This window comes from Alligator mississippiensis, chromosome 12, assembly GCF_030867095.1.
Source record: "Alligator mississippiensis isolate rAllMis1 chromosome 12, rAllMis1, whole genome shotgun sequence".
NCBI lineage: Eukaryota > Metazoa > Chordata > Crocodylia > Alligatoridae > Alligator > Alligator mississippiensis.
This window is the reverse complement of record NC_081835.1, coordinates 11,992,905-12,010,614: the sequence shown is the minus strand read 5'-3', so window position 1 is coordinate 12,010,614 and position 17,710 is coordinate 11,992,905. Positions and strand designations below refer to the sequence as shown.

Genomic DNA, 17,710 nt, shown 5'->3' with positions numbered 1-17,710 from the left:
CCAAAAATCAGGCTCCACCCCCCATCCTCCAGCCTAGCAATAGAAAAATAATGGGCAAGGTGGTTCCCTTTGGCCATGGATTACAATGAGGGGATAGTAAAGGACCCAATTGTGCAGCTTCTTGGATTAGGATGCATCTTGCTCACTATTTCCACATGCCATTGATTGCTGTATTGGAGCACATGAAATAATATAGACTGAATATTTAAAACCACAGGAGGCAAACCCTTATCTTCCACAGGAAAATAATTATTTTATTAAGTATTTTAAAACAACTACTTAACATTTACTCAAGATAAAAATATGTACAAGATCCCACCTTCAGAAAGGCTCCAAAATATAAACACTGTACCTCTCCCCAGGGAAAAAAAAACTCCTAACTCTTCTCTTCAAAAATATCCCCAAAACAAAAAAAAACAAAACAAAAACACAGAAATACATTCATAGTTCTCACGTCTTTATGCTCAAGTAGTTATACAAATAATAGACATCTGAAACGTATTACCTTTTAATATATTTATATAATATATATTTTATATATACATATATATTTATAACAGGATTTTACAAATAAAGGCAACAACTGTATACCAAAAAAAAAAAAAAATCCAATAAAATAAACATTAGAACACAATCTGCAATCAAGCATAGTGCATCTCAACAGCTGGTGCAATGGTAGAATGAAATGAGAATCCAAACGACGTTTACTCTGGACACAATTTCTCCAAACTAGTATGGGGGGGAAAAAAATATCACTGCTTTTTTTGTTGTGTTTTTTTAAAGCCAAATCCAACACCGTATTTATTCAAAAAGAAATTTCTTTTTCCATGGTGCCGAGTCCCTCTCGGTTCTAGGAGCTGTAAACAGGGAACATGTCAAAGTTCTAACCAACTTTACTTAATCATTTTGGCCAGGGATTACCAAGAAGCCTAAGGGATTTAGATGCCCAAACCTCACTGGTATTAGGCTCCTTTGAAAAAACCTAGCCTTGAATTTTTCAAAGGCACTCAAGGGAGAAAAGTCAGTGGGTCTATCTCTGGGGACCTCCACTAAATTCTTTCCTCCCATAAGAACTCTGGATTTGACCCAAGTTGTGAAACAGCCAGTTGCTGGCTATTCCCCAGCTAAAGTGATTCTTTAACCATTTTGATTTCAGATATAGCAGACCCAGAAACAACTGTACAGCAGCAGTAGAAAAAAGGTCTACAGTCAGGTGCAACAAGCACAGAGATCCATGGGATATTTTCTCCATCCCTCCTGCCCAAACTAGCAGCTTGAGTTATAGGAAGGGCTGCATGTTATTTTATTACTTAGATGTGCACCACATAAAGCTTCCAAGCAGCATCTACATTTTTTTCTTCTTAAACATTCAGCAAAGGTGTGGAGACAAACCCGTCTTAAATCTACCTGAACCACTGACTGTGCATTACCAACCAGTGATTGCTACTCTGATTTTTTTTTTTTTTTAAAGTGGAATTAACACCAATACTTAAAGTAAGTGTGTGTGTGTGTGTGTGTGTGTGTGTGTGTGTGTGTGTGTGTGTCAGATGTCACATACTGGCAACTGGGTGGGGACACAAATCAGCTCAGCTCAAGCCATTGGCGGTGGGCCATTGCTTCGAAAAGCCCTCATGAGAAGTACCATATTTTTATATTCACAGACCCTAAAACCTAAATCCGCCTTGTGGAAATTTTTTCACAGCTTTGAAATATAATCCTAGCTGGCTAAGTCAGCTGTTGCTTGGTAGATGGGGAGGGTTGGGGGTAAAGCACAAAGAAACCTTTTTTTCTTTTTTCCTTTTAAACTCTTCTGAATGGCTAACCTGGTGCATCCTTCATCCTTTCCCAAGCTATCTGAGGAGTCAGGGAAAAGAGGATTTAGCTTCCTATACACAATGAACCTTATCCCCACACCTCAGTCCAGCCGCTATATAAAACTGACAGTCTCAAACTTAAAAAAAAAAAAAATGTCACACTCTGCTTAGTCTTTGGTTTCCAAGTTCAAAGGAGGAATATGCTTTAAAGCTTGAAGCAGGGCTGAAGAGTCGATAGGGGAATGGGCTGGCATAGGGGAAGGGAGTCTCTGAGGCATCAGCAGAGGTGGAGAGATTTTATCTGGGTTCATTAACCCGGAAAGTGCTGCAGCAGAGGCTGGGAGACTTGGATACAAGACGGGCACAGACGCTGGGTACCAACACTTCTCTAGCATTGGCAGATAGGCCGTTGCAGATGGCGGGATCAAATAAAAAGGTAGGCACAAAGGAGGCTGGTGAGGGTGAGGGCCCAAAAAGCTGTTTGAAGAGCTAATCATATCACTGCTAAAATGGCCTTCATCTTCTGAAGTTTCTATCCTGGTCCGTTTGGCGGGTGGGTCCTCAGTCTCCTGTTTAATAGAGCTTATTCTCTCTTGCACAGTATATTTGAGTTCTGTATCCTTTTTGAAATACTGTTGATCAGATTTTGAGTCACTTTTCTCCAGTTCTCCCCCATACCCACTGTCTGTGTCTGTGTCACTGCCACTCTGCTCTCCACTGGAGTGGGCAAAAGTCCTCTGTATAACAGGCACACAGTTTTTCCCATGTCCCTCAGCCATTTTGGTCAAAGAGCTGGACTTCTCCTTCAAGTCCACCACCATTTTGGGGGACATGTCTCCAGATTTTCGGCTGCCTCCACCCTGAAGGACTTCAGAAGCCATTCGGTGCAGATGGTTGACTAGCTGGGAAGATTTCAGATCCTTGCTATTTTCATGCTTTGCCAGGTATTGCAGCACTTCCTTGGCACACATTTGGAAACCAGATCGAAACATTTCCTGGCTGGAATCAAGGTTTCTTGATGACAGGTCACCTGAGGAAACATTAACAGAAACAAATTAAAAATTAACAAAGTGCTAAATAGTTCCATTATCATCATCACAGCGCATTGGTCAGAAGACACTGGGCCTCCATATTAAGCATCCATTACAAAGAAACTAGGTAAGTGAATCTGACTTCACGCTACGGTCAAGCTGAATACCCATTTTTACCATATCCATCTAAGAATGAGTCTTCACATACAAGTTTCACTTTTCAACTCATTATATGTGGCAATCAGATGCTAGTTTGAGAAGAACAGCAAAAAAGACTCATCAGGAAAACACCTATTCCACAGCCATCGGAAAAAAAAAAAAGTGCAAGAGTTCAAACTTTCCCCCTCAGTTCCAGACCCCAGGGAGGACTGGGCTTAAACTTTGACAAGTGACGCCAGCTCTGGCTGTGTAACTCTACTGCACACCCCGTGGCTGTGGAAAGAGTAGCAGCCTTCTTAGAAAAGCTGATTTTATCCTACCAGATGCAACCAAATGCCGGAAAAGAAGGAGGTACGAAACAGATTTAGAACATCATTAAGCCCTTTAGACTGGTTCCCCCTCAAGCTGCGAAGGGTAGGCAAACTGATTACTGGAGAGACCAAAAAAGTGTGGGTTAAACAGATGCTTTCGTCTGTTTGAGAAAAAAAATAAATAAAAAATGTAAAAGCTCATCAAATCAATGGAAAGATTCTGGCCAGTGTATCTTTGGATTAGGCCGCCCAGTAAAAATGTACTTCCAAATGAAATATTTTAATATTCAGTTGAACTGAAAAATGAAAAAAAAATCATGGCCAAGTATAAATGAACCAAATAGGGCATCTTTTCTGCATGTGGGCACACATACATGCTGCAGGGAGAAGGGTGCAGGAGTAACTAAAGGAGTGGGGGAATGTGCTTACATGTCCCTTCTCCAAAACCTAGTCTCGTAAGTCACCCATATTTCAAAGGAGCTGAAAGCGAGTTTGCTCTGCACACTAGGACTCTCACGTGATACAAGCATGACTTGAATACTCACCAGCTTGTAAACCACTCTGTAATGCAATTATTTTCTGCTGCTGCTGCTCTATGAGATTGGTCAGCGCTTTCACGTGTTTCAAGGTAAGTTCAAGAACCACTGCCTTCTCCAAGTGACCTAAAGTCTGGAAACAAAAGGACACATAAGTACAGTTCTGATGAAATGAAAGAGAGTTACTGCCATGGGAGAGAGCTAACAGTGTCCTTACTCTGCAAAATCTTTTATCCTGAATAATAAGTGGCTCTGACTCCACAGTTTATGTAAGCCATAAAAAAAAAAACAAGGTGGTGCTGGCTGCAGAGAAAGCTGTAGTTATGTCTTATGAGTATTTTGGGACCAACTACATAGCTTGGAGGAAAGTATCTTATTTATCTGTTCTGCTACTCCTGCCGGTATCGTGACCTTAACACCAGGGACTCCAATCAAGGGTTCTTTTGAACAGCGACAGGAGAGGGGAAACCTGCAAAGTAGCAACCAAAATAGCTTTCCCCAATAAAGTTCTGCGATAAAAATATACTTAAAAAACCCCCAGCCCCTTAACACTCATATTTTGAAAACCAGAAGTCCCGAATGCTACAGCAGGAGAGGTTGCTACCTTGAATATCTACTCCACTATGTGAATGTAGCAAATCATTTAAAACTTGGCAGTAGGTAGCATTGAAACAAAATCTAAAAGGACCGGACTGTGGGATAAATTAGGGATCGTCTAGTAACTGGCATCTGGTCCTACTTTGCAAAGAGCAGCATGAAGCATTTCCAAGATCCAAAAGGAAATGCCCAAACCTTTGCCGAACGATGTTAAAATTCAAGCGTGCATTAATGACCTTTACAAGAGGCCCGATTTTACCATAGCAGCAGCTCAGGTCTTATCTTTCTCCCTCCCTACTGCATTACAGGCATTGGTATAGAAATTCACTGCCTTTGCAAGGAAATCTAATGCTAAAGGAAGATCAAAGTGGCAACTCCAGCCAAATCTCAGCCTTTCCCAGCCTATGCTGCAGTGCTCAAAGGAAGCCTCTAGATGGCACGTTTACTTGCACAGAAATCCAGGAGACCCGCACGCACCCCAAAAAGGAAGAGGAGCTTGGCCAGTAGCCAGATTTTCACTTACTGTAAGTTTGAGATGTTCTGGTAAGAGATCTTTCAGTTGGGCGATGCACTCGTTAATCCTATCCCGCCTTTTCTTTTCTATCAGCCTGTGGGGCAGCTTGTAGGTCTCCTGCAAACCAACAGCGGGGAGAGAAAGGTGGCTAAGTCAGTCAGCCCAGATCCCAAATGAGTCCCTAGCACCATGGAGAGACACAGCGATCAGAAATGATCTAGAAACTAAAACGCGACCTCCCGGCGATGTCACCAGGGAGCTCGACTGGCTTCATCCCTTGCAGAAGCATCGCTCAACTCCTGCAAAACTCGGTTGCCCTCCTTCCCCCGCTGCAGGAGACGCGGGTTACGCCAAGCGCAACCGTCCCACCTCCAAGAAACCTGGAGGCAGGGCAAGGCAAGCTGTCCGGGCTTCTCTCCCACCCTTGTGCGCGCGCTAGCAAAAGGGCACCCCCGGCCGCCCCAAATCCGGGCGGCCAGCGCCAGCTCTCTAGTGGATGGCGCGGGCGAGGCGGGCTCCTCTTACCTTGCTGTCCTCGCTCCTTTTCAAGCCTCGCCGGGGCTTGTAGACCTGGTACATGTGGGCGAAGTCCAGCCTGCGCACAGGGGGAGAACAAAGCGGCGTTAATTTTAATCGAAGTTCAAGCCCCGTCCCTGCTGCAGCCCCCTCCGCCCCGGGGTCAGGTTCAAGCCCGTGCCCGGCTGGGGGCATCCGCAGGGCCGGGGCTTACCCGGGCATGTCGGGGCTGTCCAGGGCGGGCAGCTTGCCCAGGCACACGGGCGGGGGCTGGGCGCTGGGGATCCTCTCCATGGCCGGGCGAGGAGGGCTGGTGCTGCGGCGCGGCGCGGCGCGGCGGGGCCGGGGCTGGCGGTGGCTGGGGCCGGTGCAGCGGGCGGCTCGACTCAGCGCGGGCCGGGCATGCCGCTCCGCCGCGGTCGGCAGCGACTGAGCGAGCGAGTGAGGAGTCCGGGGGAGGCGGCAGGCTGGGTTAAATGGGAGCGGGTGGGTGGATGGAGCGACGTGTTCTACCCTGTGACTCCGGGCACGTCTGGCGGCGGCGGCGGCGGGCGGGGGGAGGAGGAGGAGGGAGGGAGGGTTGCCGTCACATGAGCCTCACGTGGCGGACACCGCTCTGCTCCGCTCAGCTCCCCCCGCCCGCCCGCCCGAGCCGCCGGCGGCTGCGGCCGGAACGTGCGGGGGAGCGCCCTGCGGCCGGCACCGCCCCGCCCGCCCGCCTGCCTGCTGCAGCCTCGGTGTGCCCACGCGGCTGCCGCCCGTGCGCCCCTACGTGCCCCCCCACACTTAGTGCTCCTAGTGCACCCTCCGCGTGCTTCCAGTGCACCCTTAGTGCCCCCGCTGCCACCTCAGTGAGCCCCCAGTGCAACCCCAGTGCATGCTTAGTGCCACCTCAGTGCCCCACTGTCTCAGTGTCCCCAGGGCACCCCAGTGTGCTTCCAGTACACCCCTAGTGCCCCCCACTGCCACTTCAGTGAGCACCCAGTGCAACTCCAGTGCACTCTTAGTGCCCCTGGTGCAACCCCCCACACTTAGTGTTCCCAGTGCACCCTCAGTGTGCCTCCAGTGCACCCTTAGTGCCCAGTGCCATCTCAGTGAGCCCCCAGTGCACCCTAAGTGTGCTTCCAGTGCATCCTTAGTGCCCCCAGTGCCCTAAGTGCCTCTCAGTGAGTCCCCAGTGCACCCTCCATGCCTCCTCAGCGTCCCTCATTGCCCCCCATGTGCCCTAACTGCCTCTTCCATGCACTCACTCAGTGCACCCCCAGTTCCCCCTTAGCGTCCCCCCACTGCCCCCTCTGTGTCCCCGCAGCACGCCCAGCTTCCCCCTCACTGCCTCTCCAGTGTCCCCAGCTGCCCCTTCAGTGCCCAGGGCTCTGCCATCTGGGGACGAGTTCCCCTCCACCCCAGCCTGGGTCCTGGCCCATGAAAGAAGAGCCAGGCTGTGGGCGCAGCCAGAGCCAGCGCCCCCCCGGGTGTTTTTGGCTGGATGGGGAGAACCAGGGTAGGCTGCAGGGCTGCCCCACGAGGCTGGAGCAGGGCATCCAGCGCCAGGGCTGTCGTGCGGAGGGCACGGGACACTCCCGTGGGAAAGCGCTGGGATCTTACATAAGGCAGAGGTGTGGCCGGCTTAGTGGTCTGAGCCGAGCCCAGCAAACCCGGCCCTCCCTCCTCTGACACGGGCGCCTTTGACCTTGGCCAGGTCCCTTCGGGGCTGTGCCCCAGCTCTCCCATCTGCTTGGCAGAGCCGGTAATACTAACTCACCTCCCTCGGAGGGGTGTTGTTCAGATTAATTAGTTGACGTCTGTAAGAGCACTTTGAAGCGGCTAAGCGCCGGGTATTATTCTGAGCAGAGCGGGCAGGGCTCCAAGTCTGTGGAGCACAGCAGAGGCAGAGCACGCTGGCTGCACCTGACTGCAATGTGTTGAGCTTATTATCCGTGTTTAATGGAGTAAGGCAGGGCGGGGGAAAGGCATTCATAAAACACAGTGCCAAAAAATGACTCTTCTGAGCACTTTCAATTGAAAAATTGCCACAAGCGGCAGGGAAATAAGTGAGAGAGGGCCCCAAAGTCACCCTAGGCAAATGCTTTACCACCCACTGAAAGAGACTTGCCACCCCAGCTGAGCTATTACATAATCGTGGCAGCTCTCCAGAGGGAACAGACGCAGAACATGCTACATCTGTTTTCAATGTATTTAGCTATTATAAAAAATGTCTATACTTTGTAGTAATCCAGTGGCTAACAGCTTGATAAAACGCAGCTCCAGATCCAACACATTGCGTCATCCTTAGTGATTTCCACATGCCGTTGTGCGGCTGGCCCGGGAATATCCCAGCCCAAATGTCAAGGCGTGGGAATGGCACTGAGAGCAGAGAAGCATTTGGTGGTTCGAACAAGGCAACATGCAAGACGTGCGAGATGAGGGGAGTGCAGCTGAGCCAAAAGGGACAGAAATCAGGGCGAGGGGTTGGTTTCGCTGATACCACTGCGAGGTCAAAGGCTGATTGAGTACAGCTTCACTGGCAACGTGAGCAGGACACTGAGGGCCCCAGAAATCCTCATGCAAAAAAGGAAGGCGAGGCATAGTGCTCACAAAGGAAGCTGGGTTGCCCTGGCATCCATTTCTCTGACTCATTTACTGAAGGTGGAAGCAGGACCAAATGTGTATCAATTTATGGTAAGCCCTTATGGTGGTAGGAGCTCGTATCCTGGGTTCTGACAGGGGGTTAGGACTTCTAGATTTTGGTCCCACTGCTGCCAGGGGTTGCCATGGGACTTTCTGTAAATCACTTAAGCTTTCATGTCACAATTCTCTGCTTAGCTAGGGTCCTTTTATGCTGTTTGGGTACACATATGGGCCTTAAATTGGGTATGGATGCCTTTGAGGACATCTGTTTTCCACTCAGAGCCCATTGTAGCAGTGGATGGGAGTATGGCTAAAGTCCATTACTCTACAGGCAGAGCCATGGGAAGCAAAGTGGAAGCGAGGCCACAGAACTGAGGTTGCTGTAGCTCAGGACTCATCTACACTATATATATATATATATATATATATATATATATATATATCAGCCTTCCTATGCTGGTGAAGCCTGTGATATTTACCTGTATGCCCATACCATTATATGGTATGGGCATACGGGTAAATATCCTGAATATGGAGACCATATTCCAGCATGGTTTATTTCCCTTCACTGAACTGCAATAAACATCTGTATGCAAGAAAACTGTGGCTTCACTACTATGTTGTGGGGGGGAAAGAGGGGCCAGAAATGGTACTGCTTTAACCACACAGGAACAGCAAATTTGGCAAAACCTTTAAGTATACACGAGGTCTTAAGTGGAGAGCCAGGAAGACCCCTGAAAAGCATCCAAACTCCACAAGTCCAGGAACAAAATAGGCAAGAGCAGGGCCAGCCATGAAAGCATTGCAAGTAAGTAGCAGGACTTACCTATCTTAGTGGGGTTTGGGAAGGTTTAACTCTTTGATCTCTTTGATTCTCAGATGCCAGCTATTATGCAAATGCTAACAGTGCTTATGGTGGTGTAGCTGCCAAAGCAACCTATTGATTTGGAGGGCTGGGATCATTTTCCTTGCTGCACGTGGCACAAGTAGAGGCAAGCTCACAAGACACAAGGTATATTTATCCAGATAAGGTGCTAACAAAACTTGGCACGGAAAGTTTGTCAAAGGTTTCCCTATCTCATCCTGTGGCTCCTGGGACCGTCAGGAGCATGAGGTCAACAACTGCTTTGCTGGTGAACAGAGATAATGTTTTATGCTAGTATAGGTGGCATGTTCGTTTCAAAGTACACCATCATTGGATGAGTGTGTGGTTGCATGAGAAGCCTTAAGAGAGTTTAGTACTGTTGACCTGTGACTTCAGAGGGTGATTCAGTTGACTCTACTCTTGCTAGGCCCCAGAGGTCAGTTTTCTAGAAACCGTAGTTACAAGACCCCTGCGGTATCCACTGCTTAAACAATGAGCCCGTGGTGGTAGTGACTGAGAGCATCAAAACAAAACTATGCTGTGGGGATCTGGTCTCATCTGTGTTTCATAGCTCCAGCCTGAAACTGTATGACCCAGCCTAGCATTCATTGCCATGGCCAGCCACTCATTTCAAACATCTTCAGGTCTTGGCCCTTAAGACATGATGTGGCAGACACTTATATGTTTAAGTGCCAAGGTAGTTGCGTTGACTTGAAAGGAGTTACTCATGTGCTGAGAATTAAGCATGTAGGGCCAGGACCTTCAATTGTAAGCTCTTCAGAGCAGAGATTGTCTTTATTAATGTTTCCCAGGGTGGCACTTAAATACATTTGGTAATAACTGTCACAAAAGTGAGGTTGACTCATTGGCTGTTAATTACTACAACTGCGATAAATATGTAAAGCAAACTGCATAAATAATGAAAAGTAAAACTCTTTGTTTTAAAGATCTAAGCTGCTTGTTGTGACACTGAGGAGGAAATGAGAAATGAGTTTAACCTACTAGTCTTGTTTCACCATCTAAAATGTTTCTTTATCAAAGCATAGGAATAATTAAGGTTCATAGCAGCAGGCTTCTTATGGCAAGGTCCAACTTTTAGGGTCAGGGTTTGCTATTTTTTCTTCGTTCTGAGTTTTATGTTTAAAGTCAAAATAGATGCGGGCCAATGCATGCACGTGGGCTGTTTGACTTTTGCCTGCTCTGAGAGATATTTAGTGCATTCCTGCAATGGGTGGTGAGCTACAAAGCAGGGTCAGAAGTAATCCCCCATGATTTAGCCCTTTTACCGGGCGTACGCTTGCCAAACAATACTCTGTATCAGGATTTACTGATGACCTTAAGGGTGGTTGGCAAAGATCCCCCTAAAAAGAGGGCCCCTCATGAAGTTATTACATTCTTGGGCATCAAGTTCGATTGAGGGAGAATTGAATTACACTCTTCTGTCGAGCTACTGCTTCTGCTTCCATAAACTAAGGCTGATGAGGTTATCAATTTGCTGCCACAGTTTTGTTTGCAGAGCTCCCTCTCCATGGCAGGTTCTTTTATGACACCTCATAGGGACTAAAGCAAAATGGTAAAAGAACTGGCATTATTTTCCAGAGCCATTAAGGGAGAATCTGGCCTTTTGAATGGTAGTTTTAGAGCATTTGAGTATCATAGGATAGCAACAGCTCGTGTCCAATGGGGATTTGTAGTTATTTACAGATACATTAGCAAGGAAGGGCTTGGATGTTGTTTTCCAAGGTGTGCAAGGGCTGGCTAAAGGAACTGAGTGCATGGAGCTTTCTCCTCCAGAGCAGTTTCCCTCATAATTACGAAAATGGGAATTTTGGGATGCAAAGTTCCTAAAATCATTGGCACTTGTGTCTGATTAGAGAATATGTGGGCAGTACAGAGAGCTAACAGATGGGTAGTTGATTCAGGCTTACGATAAGGTTACTGAGGGTGGTTTTGTTTTAAAATGTCTCTTACTTAATATATCCATGAAGGCCAGGCATGTGCCTGTGGCCTGTAATCAAATAGCCAACTCACCCTCTTTCTCTCTCTCTCTCATTTCCAGCAGTCTCGTTTCAGATTACTGGCACCGGAGGTTAAAGAACAGCCATGCCTGCACCAGAAGCCCTCTGGAAGCTAAGGTTATCCAGGGTAGGTGGAGCATTATGGACATAGCTAGCTCACAGCACATAATGGACATAGTCTAGCATCTTTATAATTAACACAGGTTACTTTCCACAAAGGTAAAAGTTCAGGAGGATGTGGGTTGTTCTAGTGTAACATGTTGTTCTCTCTGATCTGGGAGTGTGGGAGAAGCTAGGTTTATTCCTCAGCTACTTTTGAGTCAGAAAGAGCGTCAATTCTGTTCCCAAGACAAGCAGATCTCAGACCTCAGCTCTGGCCTTTGCCGTGAGAAGAATGTCAAAGTGCTGAGGGAGGCAACAGGGAGTTGTCAGCTAGACAATACAGTATCATTTATCAAATACTGACAGCTTTACTTGAGATTGAAGTGTGCAATAGTTAAGCTCCTTGTAGCACTTACTGAACCAAGTTTAGGAGTGTTCAGGATCAGGGTCCTAGGCTGCCTTTCAGAGAGATCTGGGCATGTCATTTCTTAATATTATTGTTATGGGCAAGTCTGCGTGAATCCACATTCACCAAAGGGAAGGATCGAAACAGTTGGATTGTGCAGGTTAACTATGTAGGACATCAGATACAGTTCTTTGTCCAGTAAGGCCTACTTCTGCTGATACATTACTCAGTTCAGCTGGTGCATTGCAAGTACTTGCAAAAGCTTGGACTTAACTCATCCAAATGTATCCCCATTAGATATGTGTGGGCTGCTGTTAGCATCTCAATAGCTCGGCTGGCTGTGACACAACATAGGCTCAAAAACGTTATCTGCAAGGTCCCAAAGTCATTTTATTAATGTATGCTCATTCCTTTGGCACTTACCATCTTATTAGCTAGGTCTTTATTAGGCTACAATGGCATAGTTCTAAATGTTACTACTGCTGTATGGTAATTCTCTGATTTAAAGAGTCTATACTTGGTGTCCTGGCTAAGGAAATGGCCCCTCCTCAATAAAGACCCATGGACTGCATACACCGGCTGTCTTATGTACAAAAGCAAAGCTGGAGTCACTTATTAAAACATACATGAAATAGAGTTAAGGGAAAGCCATTCTTCTCTTTGTATAAAGTTGTCTGCCAGCACTAAATGTGCCAGTGGATGTACATGTTGGAGAAAACTATTGGGAGGTGGCAACGTTGTTGGATGGTATAATTCATAAGAAAAGACTTTTGCCAGCTTTCAAACTCTGTTTAATAAAATGCTGTTGGTTCGCCAAGACATAATATCCTGGCCTTGTGTTGAGAAAACTAAACCCGTATAGGAAAATAGGGATAGAAATCCACACACCATGTGCTGTTTAACTGTGTCGCTGCTCTACCTCTCTAGTGTCTTGTGAGAAGTAAATCTAGGCATACACACATGTCCGCACATGCACACATTTATTTGCAGTGCTTCAGCAACTGGCTTCATTCTCCTTAACTCTCTTGCACCACTCTCTGACAGTATCATCATTACCAGAACCTGAGCCCACTAGTCTCACGTTACATCTATAGGGGTAATTTAAAAGGATACTCCGTGTCCTCTCTACTGCAGCACTGCTATTGCCTATTCATATTTTGGAGACGGCAGTGGAGTGACAGGACTTACCTGGGTCATTCTGCAACAGACAGGCAGGAAAGGTAGTTGGTTGTAGGGGTGGAGAGGAGCAAACAGCAGTGTGACCCTGAAAGTTGTCCTGCTCAGGAGAATGAGTTTACTTCCCCACTGATTGTCCCTAAATAGCCCAGATACCAGGAGTCAGGAGACTTGAATCATATCCTTGGCTCTCCCACTAACCCAATGCTTTTAGAAAGTGTTTTGAGATCTGTAGATAAAAGGTGTCCCCAGGAATTCATAATTTATTTATATTTTACTGGCATCCAAATTCCCCCAGTCAGGATCACTGCCATGGAGTACTTTCAATCTAAGAACAGATTATTATTTCAATTTGACTGTGGTAAGCACAATGACAGGTTTGTGTGACAACTGATTTAGCTCCTAGCTTTGAGGCAGGTCTTTATAACTTGGTAATTATGTTAAAAAAAAAAAGAAAAAGAAAAGAAAATTTTCAGTAAGGAACAAATAAAGCCAGGCAGCATGCTCCCCTTCCAGTTAAAGCCAGAATACAGATCATTTACCCCTTGCCCTCCAGACTTCAGACACTGCCTCCCGGACAAGAGTTGCGTGACCTGTATGCTAACAGCATCTGGAATGACTGCTAATCAGTTCAGGGGAACTTGGCCTGTACTGTAAATATCGTTAACATCAATAGCACGTTAAAAGCTATTGGTAATGGTTTGTCGCAAAGGTGAACGGAGAAGCAAATTTGTGAGGGAAACGTGGCATATTGCAGCAGTAGAGGCTTTTGAGATATTATGCGGGGACAGAAAACAACATTTCTAAGGTGAAACTGTCAGAGCGAATTGTAAATGGAGAATTATGTCGGGTATGTGTGCTCTCTCTTTATGAATATTTCTTGGGCAGAATTGCTGCTCATTAATTGAAGGCGGCAACTGTTTTGATGTGCTAGGAGCTACTTCTGAGCACGCACACGGGCGACTGATTTATATGTGCTGTCTGCACACTGGAGGAGGAAAGAAGGATTTACTGGTTCTTAACTTGCTGGTATTTAACATATGCTTGACCCCTCTGGATAACTGTTACAGGAAGAAAGCAGTGGGGAAAGGTGCGGCAGTTGTTTTTTGCTTAACAACGGACTGCCTTCAAACACACAGGGCAAGCCAGCTATCTACATAGCAATGTTTCCTGGTTACTCGATGAAAAAAAGTCTCTGGACCTGAATGCCGTTGAGCTTCAGAGTAATCTGGAACCCAGACAGTGCAATGCTCAGTTTCTCTAAAGCAGCCAAACCAACCTCCCCACATCTGAATCCCTGTGCACTTTCAGCTTAGTCACCTCTGTATCCCAAACCAGATGTGCTTTGGAGGGGAGGGTGGGAGAGAAAGGAGGGCATGACTGTCTCTGTAAAATCTTCTGGAATATACTCTACACGGACCTTGAATAGATTCTGAAGTAGTCGCGGTGGGCCTGTGCATAGTCAAGATTATATATAGGTTTGCTCATCACATTCCTCAAATGTGAAACATTATTTGCCAAACTGAGATGTAGATGTAGCAAGTCCTATATTCTAACCTAAGCAGCACCTAAAGGAGTCATAGATCTGCAGTTGAGTTGAACCTACAGTCAGCTGGAACAGAAAGCCAAAAATAAACCTAACATACATTGCCTTACAAAAAGGACTCCATATTGACAGTAGTGTCACCCATTTCACTCTTCTGCTGTTAGGACAGACAGGGAAGCTATCCCCAAAAGGATGCTCTCTTTCCCAGATGTGTAGCACACTTTCTGCAATGGGGCTTTACAGAATGTAATGTGGGGTTTTCAGCCCTGCCCACATAAACAACCCAATCATTTCCGTCTAAGTGAATGGAAACAAGGTGGGATGATGCTGTCTCCCCCACAACTACTGCACCTTCTTAAGCACCAAATAAGCAGGCAAAAGAAATGGAGTGCCAGCAAAAGTGGCACAATGACATCAAAGATAATAAATGTGAAATTTATCATCAAGGTTTAGGATTATGTTTGCTGTAACATAATTTGCATGCATGTCGAGTCACTATGCTTCTTTCACTCTTAGATAGTAAAGTTCATGCATGTCCTGGAAAGTGTTGGTACATGTCATTGCTTTATCCTGAAATGCTACCAACTCTCCTTTTTAATTTTCTCATAAAAAATCAGCACTAACTGAGTTATTCTACCTACCACTGAACCACATTTGAAGAGGAGTCAGAATTACCTTTTAAAAATTATTTATAAGGCATTCATCACTTTGGATTCCAAAATGAATGTACTCTTGAGGTCACTCACTGCAACCAGCTCTGGGGCGGAATATGGCAGCAGTCCTGCAGGGGAGCTCAGATACACATGTGGAAGGCACGTTCTGATGAGCTAGCTAGAATGATATGCAGCAGCTTTGCAAAGGGATGATTTGCTGGCACTCCATCTTTAAGGGAATGCACAAATGTGAGAAATCGTGTAAGGGATCAACCACTCTATATGCACACAATTCAAGAAACTCCTAAGAAAGTCTCATTGCCTATGTTATACAGGAGACTAGACTAGATTGTCACAATGGTCCATTCTGGCCTCAGTCTCTGAATCTGTGCAATGAAGAAAGTCCCTGTTCCATGGAAAACAGGCTATCTGCAGCTGGTGCTGATGTGCTCTGTACAGAGCCTTAGAAGATATTTCAACACAAAGGTTCCCACATTAATTCTTACCTAATGCCAAAATGGCAAACAGAAGTCTTATTTTACAAGCCTGGGCCAAAGACAGCTTCAAACATGTCGGGCCCCAGATATGAAAAATGATTATTTTATTTCAGATTGTGAAAGTAAGTAACCAGCTCTGTCATAAACAGCCAAAGAACAGTGTTTTATTGAGGCCATGTGGTGTCCAGAGTTTCTCTGTCTGATCTGAATTAGCTGCCTGCCTTTGCGTCACTAATTCTGTCTCCACCCAGTCGTAGTTTAGGAACAGATACTGTAATATCCCCACGGATTTCCAGACTGTTAGTGGGTATCCTTTAACTATGAAGTCATTAGAAAACTGGTTTTGTCTAATTTTTTAAAATCAGCTTTTAGGTTCCGTTTTTTAACTTGTCATGCATTACAGGTTTCCCCAGTATCTGTGTACCAGCAAGAAGACTTACAAGAGACATCACAGATTCAACATCCCCTGACACCTAGATCCGATGTTCCTTCTTCCTTTTCTTTTGCCATCATGGAGAAGATGATGAACACATTTGCACTTATAGAGAAATCCTGTACTGTGCAGGGGGAGTTCAGGTCTCTCTTATGAAATCCCCCCCCCCCTTTCTGCTTCTGAAAGCAGAAAGGATCTTTAAGCCTGAAACCAGAAAGCAGGCTCCCAAGAAATACCAAAGAGAAGGGGGTTCCCTATTTCAGAAGAGCCGTCAAAGAACTTTACACCAAGCTCTGATCTGGACCCGACTGTAAGACACACGAGTGCAGCACATGCCAGCTATTCTCAGCAGCACATGGCTGGTAGGCAGGCAGAGTGTTACGTAGAGTTTCTAAATAGACATAATTCCTTCTTAGGTCAATGAGGGCTGCAGGTGCATGGCACTTCTGCAAATCCGGCCACCACAATAGAGAAGGGGTGTTTCTCGAAGGCACCAAGTACATAGGAAGCAGCCAGCTCCTGCTGACTTCTAAAGCCCTTTGCGCCTTTGAAAATCTCTCTCTGGTGCCTAAAATTTGTAGTTAGAAACCTAAGATTAGTCCCTTCACTTTGAAAGCATTCCTTACATCTTTGCATCAAAAATTTCTGATCTAAGCAAAGTGTAATCCAGATTAATTTCCACAATGCTGATCACTGGCTCCTTTTAGCCATGGAGCCAAACTTTGCTGATAGTAATGTGTCTGTCACCACTAATTTACAATTATATAACAGTAGCATGATTTAAAAGATATAATCCTTTTAATAGGATACAGGAGGATGGAAATTAACAGTTGTCTGGCTGAGCTACCAAACTTGGCAGACAAGTTGTTTTCCTGCCTGAAGAAGCCAGTTTATGTAGAATTAAGACAATTGGCTACTATGATCATTCAAATCTAATCATGGCTTTCTGGACCTTCTTGTATAGAAAGGTGTGGCTCTATACCACATACTGTGTTTACCAGCCTGTGTATGTACACTTATGTACTCCTGTCATGTGGCAGGATAAGACTGAGCAGAAGTACGGAGCGTGGTATTTTGTAACAGTGTGCATGCAGGAAGGGCCTCCCTGACAGACCACACCTCTTCTCTAGGGCCTACCAAATCATCTGCACAAAAGATGGCCTATTAAAAGAACTCTGGAAGAGAAAACCATTTCTGTTTAGAATGAATAAACTGGGAGCAATGGTTAGGTAGGCTGAAACCCAAACCTGGGGGAGCTACTCCTTATGTCCCCAAATAAATGTCTCATTTCAAAGCTCTTCTCCACATTACACAATTTAACTTGCAGGATGGTGAACAGGCCAAGTCCTCAAATGATGGAAATGAGTATAATGTAGCTCTGCTGACATCAGATGATAGTCCGCCCCAGCCAAGGGTGTGGCCGGCAGACTCGGCCGGGATGTGGGACCGAAGAACAAACACTCTAGTGAAGAGCTGGTTCATATTTGTTTGCAGCTTCTCCTGAAGGGTTTCTGATTAAAATAAACTGTTTCCATGTGGATATATTCATAGGGATTCCCAGTTCTGTCCTTTTCACACACATGCACTTGCGTGGGTATGCGCTGTTCAGGCACACACTGGGTTTGGCATAGGCTAAAGGATAAAAAAAAAATCTTTGAGATCCCTGTGCTGTGTTGCTGGCAGGGTAACACTAAATAAGAGATATGGGAAGGGTTGCAAGCCCTATAGCCCACTTCCCAGATCAGATGTTTGCTATTTCCACTTGGGTGTTCTCAGCAGTGGCTTCCTGAAGCTTTCTAACTGCACTTTCTCCTTGTGTTTAATGGTGACCCGGTGCTGCAGTTCCATCGAGACAGCTCAGCCAGTAGCTGCTTTCCTATCTGAGCGTCTCCCCTTTTTGGGTCCGAC

General features: G+C 45.9%; 1 protein-coding gene and 1 long non-coding RNA gene across 2 annotated transcripts; one reads left to right on the top strand and one right to left on the bottom strand.

The window, feature by feature from the left end:
- Positions 1-228: 228 nt before the first annotated feature.
- BHLHE40 (basic helix-loop-helix family member e40) lies at positions 229-5,994 on the bottom strand. The gene is made up of 5 exons (XM_014605420.3): positions 5,693-5,994; positions 5,488-5,557; positions 4,972-5,079; positions 3,861-3,984; positions 229-2,844 (listed from the first exon to the last, which is right to left on the bottom strand). The coding sequence occupies exons 1-5, from the start codon at positions 5,770-5,772 to the stop codon at positions 1,982-1,984; spliced, it is 1,245 nt and encodes a 414-aa protein (XP_014460906.1). The 5' UTR covers positions 5,773-5,994; the 3' UTR covers positions 229-1,981.
- Positions 5,995-8,968: 2,974 nt separating this feature from the next.
- LOC102561981 (uncharacterized) lies at positions 8,969-17,340 on the top strand. The gene is made up of 3 exons (XR_362750.3): positions 8,969-9,118; positions 11,031-11,116; positions 15,773-17,340. It is a non-coding gene; the product is annotated as an uncharacterized LOC102561981 (long non-coding RNA).
- The last annotated feature ends 370 nt before the right edge of the window (positions 17,341-17,710 follow it).

Excerpts from the sequence above, each read along its gene's own strand:
- BHLHE40 (XM_014605420.3), bottom strand. The coding sequence starts at position 5,772 with ATGGAGAGGATCCCCAGCGCCCAGCCCCCGCCCGTGTGCCTGGGCAAG. Across the intron at positions 5,558-5,692 it reads GACAGCCCCGACATGCCCGG|GCTGGACTTCGCCCACATGT; the intron begins GTAAGCCCCGGC and ends CCCTGTGCGCAG. Across the intron at positions 3,985-4,971 it reads CAGAACATCTCAAACTTACA|ACTTTAGGTCACTTGGAGAA; the intron begins GTAAGTGAAAAT and ends TTTTGTTTCCAG.